Source organism: Rutidosis leptorrhynchoides, chromosome 2 (genome assembly GCF_046630445.1).
Source record: "Rutidosis leptorrhynchoides isolate AG116_Rl617_1_P2 chromosome 2, CSIRO_AGI_Rlap_v1, whole genome shotgun sequence".
NCBI classification, from domain to species: domain Eukaryota; kingdom Viridiplantae; phylum Streptophyta; class Magnoliopsida; order Asterales; family Asteraceae; genus Rutidosis; species Rutidosis leptorrhynchoides.
Window position 1 is genome coordinate 65,478,902 of NC_092334.1, and position 11,346 is coordinate 65,490,247.

Sequence of the window (11,346 nt, forward strand, 5' to 3'; positions counted from 1 at the left end):
TTACAGCAGTTTCTATGTTATCGAGTGACTTTGGTTGTACTTTGGTCGAGTTATAAGTAAAAAACGGATGTGATTTGCTGGTTACAGGAGTGCGCGCCGCGCGGAGAGTTGCGCACTGCGCAAATGTGCTTCGAGACAGACAAGGGATTTATCGACTTTGTTCAGCAAGTTTTCTTTACTACTGCGCGACGCGCACTTATCTGCGCACCGCGCGGATTAGGTCGGCCAGAAATTAAATCTTATAAATAGGGCGCAGTTTTCATCACTTGGGGTAATCTTTTTAGCAGCCGATTTTGGGAGCATTAAGGGCGATTTTCAGTCACTTTTGGGGAATTCCAAGGTCACTCTAACGCTCCAATCATTCCGATTTCATTGATCAATCTCAGCACTCATCAAGATTCATTGTGTTAGGTTGATTCTAAATTATCAAACAATGTTTTCTTTATTATTTGTCACTTTGATTTCTTTTGTTACCATGGTTATTAGCTAAGTTATTTAATGTTTCTCTAGACTTATAAACCTTTGTATTGGATGCTACTTATCAGTTATTCGTTTAATTTATGATGATTTGATGTTTGAATTAAAGAACGATTCTTATTGAAGCTATACTTTTCGATTCAATTGGTTGTGTACTTGTTTGATAGGACGAGATTTCATTAATTTAGTACATTAATTTACATTTGGTTTGTCTTAATTGGTTGTTTGCTTACTCGGAGACGAGAGTAAATTGAATTCAAAAGGCTAGACGAAATAGGGGTGAATCATACACAACGAGAGTTGGTGTGATTGTAATTCAAGTCTTCATCTCAGTTGAGATATTTGGTCACAATTAGGAGGTCTTAGGCTACGGGGAATTCCGTGTTGTGTAATCTTAATTGAAGTGTTTGCGCTGGGGAATTCCAGGTGAACCGACTAGATAGTTCACATACGTTAGATAATAACTGGGGCTTAATCAAAATGTATCCAATACTAGGTGTAAAAGGTCTAGACAAACATTCTTTCTCCTATTTGATTACAACTATCTTATTTATTTGTTTGTAGCTTTAAAGCTTAAATCTTAAAATACCAAAAATATTTGTTCTTTTCTGTTTTTTAGATTAAAATCATTATTGATTTGGCTAATCGTTAAATAGCCAACAAAACTTTTATCTCGTAATTTCTATTTCAATAGATTAACTTAGTTTAATTTTATTAGTAGCAACCTTAATTTTCACGTTTAAACTGTCCTTGAAACGAATACGGATTTACCAACTTTATACTATTGCACGATCGGGTACACTGCCCGTTAGTGTGTAGTAATCCTTTTTAACCGGTATTTTCCACATATAAATTATAGACGCGATTTTACACATCAATATACATATTAACTTACTACTTATCATTTAGCACTTAGTCAAATAATACACATGTACTAATAACAAGAAGTCAAGTAATATTTATGTAATGACTAGCGAGAGATAATTAAGTAATCTTAGAATTTAGCATATAGTGATAACATAGCATTAAACTAAGACTAAGTAAGTTTTACTTGCAAAGCGGCATTTGCAAGATTAATGTATAAGCTTACATTAATATCCAACACATGTACAAGGAAAGAGCAACTTTTGGTTGAGATTTGGTGACCATTCTAAGTATGTCTAGATACATTATAGATGTATATGTTTTCCTATAACACTTACGTGTTATCCTTAATCTAGGCTTAATCGTCATTAAGGTGTCATTAGGCGTGATTAACTAAGATTAGTGTTCTAGTGACCAAAACTCCTTAGGAAATGAAGGAGGCAACTATCCTAAGCATTTTGAGCAGGTTTCATAAATTATAGATGCCCGAAAGTGGTCAAACATTTTTTGATCAAAATTCGGACAGAAGGTTTCTGCGGTCGACCCACGGTCAGCCGTGGAGTCGATCGTGCATCCCCGATTTCGTAAATCTGGGTGTAGGTCTCCACGGTCTGATCTGCGGTCGACCGTGGTACAGCCGTGTACCATGTTTCACATTTTAGGCTTTCTTTGGTTTTTGGTCTTTTGCTAGATCAAGTGTGGATTAGTGAACATGATGATTTATGTCAAGATGTCTATCATCACCTTTAGCTAAGTGCATATGTCATCATCAAAACACTTATTGTTATGGGTTAAGGTTAGTATAGTCATTAAGCATAATCTCATGTTAACCCACGTTCTCCCCCAATAGAGGTAATACTCAATGAACACAAAATCTAAATCACGAATTACTTCAAATTGAGACTTGAAACAGATTCCAAGAACTTCGATTATCATTTTGTGTGAAGCAACTAGATCCAAAACATCATGAAAAATAATGAATCGAGATGGACTGTTGTCGAACCTTCATATGAGCTTCAAACTTGCAAATTGAGATATAAGTTGTTTCAGATGTTGCTTCCTTCATAAAAGTGCTTTGAATCATTATTAGAATACTTGACATCCATCAAAACAAGCTGAAACATCCTACAATCGTCCAATTTGAACATGCAATTCTTTTTGTGAGCAAAAATTAAATTACAATCCTTTTCGGGCTTAGCTAAATTGGAGGTTACCTTAATTGTAAAATCGGGTAACTAAGATTACATTTTCGAGCCATTTACCCTAACTATTTTTGTAATTTTTTATCTACATGTAACAAGATTTACTATTATTATTTTAACAACTATTAATATGATAGTAAGTACGGAGTATTACATAATTTTATATAATTTATTATTACGAAAAAGCTATTTAGTGTATATAAATGAAAAGTTCGAATTCGGACTTGTTTACTAAACGAGCTTCAAAATAAGTTCAAGCTCGAGGTCGGGCTTGTTTGATTCGTCTCGAATTAAGTTTTTAAAGAGTCGAGCTCGAGTAGTTTACGAGTAGCTCAGTTCATTTATATCGTATTTATCATTATCCTATATATATATATATATATATATATTTTTTTTTTTTTTTTCAATCAGTATAAGTATTAACCTATCTTTTTAAAATTGAATATTTCACTTTGATGTAATTTTTTTTTAAAAAAACTACTAACCTAAAGCAATCCAACATTAACCCACACATACTTATTAAACTCCACATGTTGTTGATTATGACCTTTCGATTTTGCATGATAACTACACTACGTTTCTTCAAAGGACTTCACTTATGGCCACATGTATTTACTTTATGACATAAGTACTCGTAATAATAAGTAATCAATTCATATTTTTATAATTGGGTGTTGATAAATTTTAACATTAAAATTGAGAAAATTTACAACTATTGTTTATTGAGTTGTACTAAAATTCGTCAATGTATAAAAATAGTGAATTTATCGATTTTTGTGTTTGAATTTATCATTAGCTTTTTAAATATCATGACCAATTTATTTTATTTTATTATTCAAAAAATGTCATGTAACAAATCTGAATGTCATTTTGTGTGACAAAAAATACTAACCTAAGATAAATTTTCAACCAACAAAAATGTCTAGAAAAATAAATACATGTCTAACAAGCTAAATTATGAAATACCTATATAACAGCTACACTAATAAATTGAAAAACAGCAATACAATAACAACGATGACGGTTGAGAGAACGCCGACCACCACCGCAACAACAAACAATCAACACTAGCAATAACACCACCACCGAGGCGTTTCAAAATGAGTCTAAACCGCAAAAAGCCGCATCCTCCTATGGATTTGAAACCTATTCTCCAACATGATGATCGTCGCCTGGTCAAGACCTAAAGGCACACCCGAAAAAAATACACCCGCAAACAGAATCACGACCCCAGACCGCCCAAAACGACCACGTATCCCAAACTGGCCGCCAATCCCCGACCCCCCTCCAAGACCCGCCAACCTGCATCCACCATAGTGGTATTCACCAACGGGGTGAAAAAACCTGCCACAACCACCAAAAAAATAGAACACATCGGAAAGCCTCGGTAGCCATCACCAATAAAGTGGTAGACCACCACATGCCGCCGATAGACCACCGTTGCTAACAGGCATCAGCAACCAAAATCCGGTACCCAACGGTGACCAATAATGACTATTTTTGAAGAATCCATTTAATTCATTCATACGTGGACACTTGGTAGTTGATAGTTGTATCAACTTTTATGTGGCAAAGTTGTATCAACCTCTACCACCATCTTTTTACTCTATATATACACATTTAATTCTATTCACCCACCATTCACAAAATACTACTTATTAGACTTCTAGTTCTTGTCAATAATTTTAGCCCCTGTTTCCAAATCTTCAACCACAAATTGTCCACCACTTCACACCACGCCTCCGCCGCCGTCAAAATCCGACTACCATCATCATCACCGTCACTTCCCAATTTTCTCAATAGTGTCAAATTAAAATATGTAAAATTAGGATACCATTACCTAATGAAACATATTATCACTTTTAGTCTCCTTCCTATCATAACAATCACAACCGTCCACGTGTCCCAATTAAACATTGATGACTTTGTTAAATTATACTTTCAACTCCGATTCAATCTCATACTTGTCATGGCTTTCTTCGGTACTATGGTACTCGGGTTAACCGCATACCTTATGACCCGACCCAGAACCGTTTACCTTGTTGACTACTCTTGTTACCGCCCTCCAGATAACCTCAAAGTCAAATTCAACGTCTTCATGGAATGGTCGAAGCTACACGGCGGTTTCAATGATTCTGCGTTGGAGTTTCAAAGGAAGATTCTAGAAAGATCTGGCCTTGGAGAAGAAACTTATCTCCCTGCAGCTTTGCATAAAATCCCGCCATCACCATCTATGGCGGCTGCGAGAGAAGAAGCTGAACAAGTTATGTATGGTGCTCTTGATAAACTGTTTGAATCAACAAATGTTAATCCTAAAGATATTGGAATATTAGTTGTGAATTGTAGTCTTTTTAATCCAACTCCTTCTCTATCTTCTATGATAGTGAATATGTATAAACTTAGGGGGAATGTTAAAACGTTTAACCTTGGCGGTATGGGGTGTAGCGCTGGTGTGATCGCTGTTGATTTAGCGAAAGATATGTTACAAGTGCATCGTAGTACTTATGCAGTTGTTGTCAGCATGGAAAACATAACTCAAAACTGGTTAGTTATTTTTTCACTACCACCGCAACTAATCTTTTAGTTTTTGACACTTTTTAATGAGTTTTTCACGCTTAAAAGTGTGAAAAAATATGACGTCAAAAATTTTATACCAGTTTTATAAACTTTGACACTTTTAAGCGTAATTAGATTTTCATACTTTACGCTTCTAAGTGTAAAAAATTTTGTAACACTTGTAGGTGTCAAAAAACATATTTAATCCGGATAGAGGTCTCAGGTTCGCGCAGCTTTGGCTCAGTGGACATGTGGTGGTGCCTAGCACCCCCGCCGGGCTAGAGGTCTCAGGTTCGAGCCTCGTCACCTACAAAGGATATTATTTGAAAGAAATTCCTTGAGGGTGGCCCAAAGGAAAGGTTTTACCGACCCGCTCCGGGACTAAGGTCAGGCCCGCCTGCCCCGTATGAGATGGTTTAAGGGTCGGATCCCCTTAGTGTGGTTCGGGTTTCCTGCCGAACACGTGTGTGTGTGCAAATGATGACTAGGCTTCGGTCCAGACTGATGCAAGCTTGCCGTTAAAAAAAAAACATATTTAATCACGCTTTATTATATTAAAAATAATGAAAGCGTCAAAAAATAAATTTTCTTTTATAGTGTACTTTCAAAGCTCCGATATTATGATTAAAATAAATAAAATATATAATATATAAATACATATAAAATAAAATATATTATAATAGAAGATGAAATATATATGTCTGAGATGTGCCCATATCATTTTCTATGACTGGATGTGACAATAATAATTTATGTACATTTTCAGGTATTTTGGTAACAGAAAATCAATGTTGATCCCAAACTGTTTATTTAGAGTTGGTGGTGCAGCTGTGTTATTGTCTAATAAATCAAGCGAAAAAAAGTCGTGCTAAATACAAGCTTATGCACGTTGTTCGAACCCATCAAGGTTCGAACAACACAGCGTTCAACTGTGTCTATCAAGAACAAGATGACCTTGGAAAAATTGGAGTTACTCTTTCAAAAGATTTGATGGCGATAGCAGGTGGCGCATTAAAAGCGAACATTACAACATTAGGACCAGTTGTCCTACCTATAAGTGAACAACTTTTGTTTTTCGCAACTTTAATTGCAAGAAAATTAATGAACACAAACGTAAAACCATATATACCGGATTTTAAGTTGGCTTTTGACCACTTCTGTATTCATGCTGGTGGAAGGGCTGTAATTGATGAGTTAGAAAAGAATTTGCAATTATCTAAAGAACATGTTGAGCCATCTAGGATGACGTTGCATCGGTTTGGGAACACGTCATCAAGTTCAATATGGTATGAGCTGGCATACACGGAGGCAAAAGGGCGTATGAAAAAAGGTAACCGTGTTTGGCAAATTGCATTTGGAAGTGGGTTTAAGTGTAACAGCGCCGTTTGGGAAGCAGTTAATACCGTTAAGTCGACGGATAGTAACCCATGGGCAGACTGCATCCATAAATTCCCGGTTGAAATAAAGTTTTAACTATTTCAACGTTTGAAGATTTGAAGAATTATCGAGTTGATGTTTGTTATACACACGTGTTTATGTGCGATTGGATGAAACGAACGTTGTTATAAATATTAAATAGCTGGTAGGTGTGTATAATGATAGGGGGATGATTCTCACACACTGTTTTTTGATCCTCACACACCCTTTTACCCTATTATTAGGGAGGAGTTCAAGTAAATTGGTGTGTGAGGATCAAAAAACAGTGTGTGAGAATCATCCCCCATAATGATATCTCTTAATTGATTTATTTATTTAATTTTTTTTTTTTTTGGCTAAATAACCATAACATATAACTAAGTCTTTCATCAATCGATGAAAAAGACGAACGAAATTACAATCGATCCAAAGACAAAACAAGGTTCGGAAGCAATAAACATACCCTAAAACTAAACAGAGAGTCTAAGCTAACTAAGCCTTTCTTAATTGATATACAAAGATTATTAAATGTCATTATTAGTTGTTTTGATTTTGGACAAGTCATGGAAAAAAAGGCAATGCATTTCCAAATCAAGTGTTTAGTGGTACAAACTTTATACACACGTGTTTAGTGTTTAAAGTGTTTATTGGTTCAGTTTTCAGTTTTAATCGGTTCGAGTTAATTGATTTTAAAACCTTTAAACTTATAACCGAAAAAACGTATCAAAATCGAATTCAAATATCGAAATTGAAATCGAAACCGATCCGAAAATTGAATTTGAATTCGGTTCAGTCTCAGTTAAAACCGAATTCGACTTCATAATCGATTTTTTTACCTTTTGCCACAAGAGAAACACACATTATAATATTAGCTTTGTAAAGTATCATAGTAAACTAGTATACATAATTGAACATATATGAAAATTTGAAAATTATAATAAATTTATAGAATTTCTTACATATTATTATATTATGAAAATAAACAAAATAATAACTTAAGGAAAAACTAAAAATATCTCTTTGTTAGTATAATGTAAGTTTTTTAATAAAAAATATTGTAAATGAAATTGTACAAAAATTTTATTGATTATTCAACATAAATACATATATATTTACTTGAATAAGAAAGTCGACTTGAAATGGTTAGTGTTTTAAAATGAAATGAATGAAATTGGAAAGATTATGAAATTAAATATTGAAAAGAATTTAAAAATCAAGTAAACATAATCTGACTAGAAAAATTCAAATATCTACTTAAATCATATATTCACATTTATAAAATAATATTAATAACTTAATATATTTATTTTATATTGTACAAACTGAATTCGATTTTATATTTGATTTCGTTTAAACCAAACTCAAAAATTTCAAAACCAAAACTGAGCCATAGAACCGAATTTTTACTTGGTTTCGGTTTTGCTCGATCTGCTCGAAAACCTTTGAATTCAAATTCGTTTGATTTTTTCGATTCGGGATATTTAATTTAAACTATTTCAAACATAATATTGAACACCCTTACCTTTTACACTTCTTTCTATACTTTTGCTTCAACTTACACAAATGAAAAGAGATTAAGATCAGGACATTTTCTATGATAGTAATACGTAAGGATTTTAATTTCGTTTGTAATACTCTAATGTACTTGATATAAAACAACAAACGTCATAATGTAATTATACCATAATACTAATTAGCATGAGTTACTATTCAAAAGGGCAGTTTCATCTTTTTACTCCATAGGGGCATTTTCGTGTATTACTTTCGATACTTAATAATTACTCCATCCGTCTCATATAAATTGACCCAAGACAAAAAACACACAGTTTAAGAAAATGTCATAAAAGTATTATACTTTCTGTTTACTTTCCAGTTTTACCCTTAACTTTTCTTTCTCGTATAATCATATCCACATACATAAAAGGCATAATAGAACTTAAGTTTCCTATTCTTTTCTATTTATGGCACCTGCATCTAAGCTCAAAGTCAAGTTAACGCTTGTTGTTTTTTTACCCTAGTGCTTACTTTCTGAGTATAAGTTAAACAAAAATAAAAATGATCAAAATAATTAAAATGAAAAAGATCTAGTTGTTTCATTTTGGCATGCAAATTGCATGAGATTTGCCAGATTCATTCTCAAATTGCATGCTCGGATCGGATCGGATCATGTAAGTAGTATCATGTAAGTGGTATTCTTCTTTTTGGTTGCAAGATTTGGTCGGTCTTTATTGGGTAGAATGTTCATCGCTCATTTACTCTCTTTTTGTTCACATCTAGCTAGCTAGCTAGCTAGCTAGCTGGTGCATGCGAAACTAAAATATATGATAGTACGTAATTGTAAATTTATTTGGATAGAAAGTTGTCCCCTTGCTCCAATATAAAATCTCTTGTAAACAATATTTATAAGAGCGGCATGTTATCCTGATGTAATTGTGAATTAATGAAAGTTTTAAGATTACGTGTGTATCATCAATTGACCATTTAGTGTAGCTAGATGATATACTTAAAAAATAATGAAAAATCGTGTGTACTTTTACCAAATCAGATTAACGCAGCGGATAGTTAAAATAATAATCTTTTATTATTTTATGAACAAAATTTAACAAGATTAAATTTTCACTTATTTAATGAAACATACACACGATTAATCTTTCCCAATGATCCAGTTACACCATAATAATTGTCATGAATATAAAACAAAAGAGGAGTTAACGATATATCTTTCTTGGAGAAATTGATGAGACGGATAGAAACCGACGATCAAAAATATGACCGTCTCTTAGGATAGTCCACACTATACTTCAAACAACCGTCAATGGATGCTAGTCCAAACCCAAGTAACTTATTATAATAATCATATTATTATAATAAACAAATAATACTCCGTAATTGAAATCTTCTTTGTTTTCAAAACGAAACAAGCAATAAAAAAAATTCTTGTGTCTTGTTTTCGATATCTTTGTATGTAATATCGTTAGATTTGGTTTTAAAAAGTCGTATTTCTCAAATACCTTAGGGGTATGTTATGTAACTTATAATTAATAATTTCTATCATGTCGTTTTCATTTGAATAGTAAATTAATTAATTTCGTTTCATTTACTATTCATATGAATAGTAAATGAATTAATTTCGATTTACTATTTTGTTACTTGAGTAATATATATACATCATATATATATATTTTATTTGACGTCTCGGTGTATATGTGTGTGGCCCCGAAGGCTCAAATGAAGTTGGCCATATAGTTATATGTTGTACCTTGCACATTAATCCTACAGACTCCCACTTGTGCATGGCACAACACCAAGTAACTATACAAACAATGGTAAGCGTCTAGCAACACGTCATTGTCCCAAAATTCATGTGAGGGTAGTTTCTTGAAACTGTTTATGGTAAGTGTTAAATGTCATTCGTCCTTTTGTTTCAGATACTTTAGTTAAACTTGAGATATGGATCATCGGTCATTCTCATTTGTTTAACAATTGTGTTTCTCGATCTTAGAACTGAATTAGATCACCAAATTAATTAAGTATCATCTTAATTACATATGGGTGCGGGCACACAAATATCTTATTCATTAATCGAGGAGCTCAAAAAGTATCTAACTCCAAACATTTTAGAGGAACAAATCCTATATTGCATACACGTGTCTATCACGAGCTTTACATTATACCCAATAATGGCCTTTATTACAGCCTTATTCAGGACAACGTTTAACCATATCAAAGTACAATGCTACACTCATCAAGACGGGCGTGCATCTCAAGTTTAAGGACACAAAGACATAATCACTAAAAGATTCACTACTGACTACGATCCATGTAGTGACATCTCATGGTTGGGTCATTCCAATATTCATCATCAATGAATACATATGAATTTTGGTCTCAACAAGTTAACTATTCATCATAAATGAATATAACCAAAATTTCACATTAATCTTAATTCATGTTATTCCCATAACATGACCGATTATGGAGATTTTGAATAATCAACAATTATTCATGGATTAAACATGCTAATATAGAACACAGTGATATAAATGAAAACGATCATACCAACTATATATCAATTCATTAATATAAAACTGCTTAATGTTCCAAAAATATCCAAATACTAAATTACAAATGAAAAAGATTAGCAGCATAATGAAGTCCAGTATTACTAGAATGATCATCATGCTTGTTGTGCATCATGAGCTTCATGAACGGGTCAGCCACATTATCATTTGTATGAACCTTTAAGAATACTAATATCATTCCTCTTAATGACTTAATGAATATAGTCAAACTTTTGAAGAATGTGCCAGATACTTTTATGTACATGTGATTCTTTCAAAAGTATATTAACACTCGAACTATCACAGTACATATTATAGAAGATTAAGGGCCTGTTTCTTTATGGATTAATGAGCTTAGTTGAGCCAATACATTAATCGGTAATTTTATATGCTGTTTACTTGCAACTTAAAAAAATAAATTAACTAGATGAAGGCATTATTCGGTAAGTTGAAAAAGTGTACTTGTCCCCATATAGCTCCTCCTTAATCCACCATTTCCCCAGATTACCCTTCTTTCTATTTTCTTTCATCTTCTACCTACAATATTATCCCAAAATCAAAACTTTCATAATATTACCGTCGCTACTTCAGTGTCCCATACTCCGGCGACCTGTACTGTGGTGACCTTTGCACACCATCACATGTTCTCAGACGTATTTGTGTATGTAATTGATGAACAAAATCCGTGAAATTTCATTTTAATTAGTGAAGCCCTTTCTTTAAAAGAGTTGTTGGTGTTCATCGTGATATCTTTGTGTTACACAGAAAAG

The 11,346-nt window shown here is 33.2% G+C and overlaps 1 protein-coding gene across 1 annotated transcript; it reads left to right on the top strand.

Annotated features, from left to right (window-relative positions):
* The first annotated feature begins 4,264 nt into the window (after nucleotides 1-4,264).
* Nucleotides 4,265-6,731, top strand: LOC139890965 (3-ketoacyl-CoA synthase 9-like). The gene is given in 3 exon segments (XM_071873900.1): nucleotides 4,265-5,087; nucleotides 5,866-5,962; nucleotides 5,964-6,731. Coding segments are annotated over 3 exon segments (1,407 nt in total). The 5' UTR covers nucleotides 4,265-4,386; the 3' UTR covers nucleotides 6,573-6,731.
* Nucleotides 6,732-11,346: the final 4,615 nt, after the last annotated feature.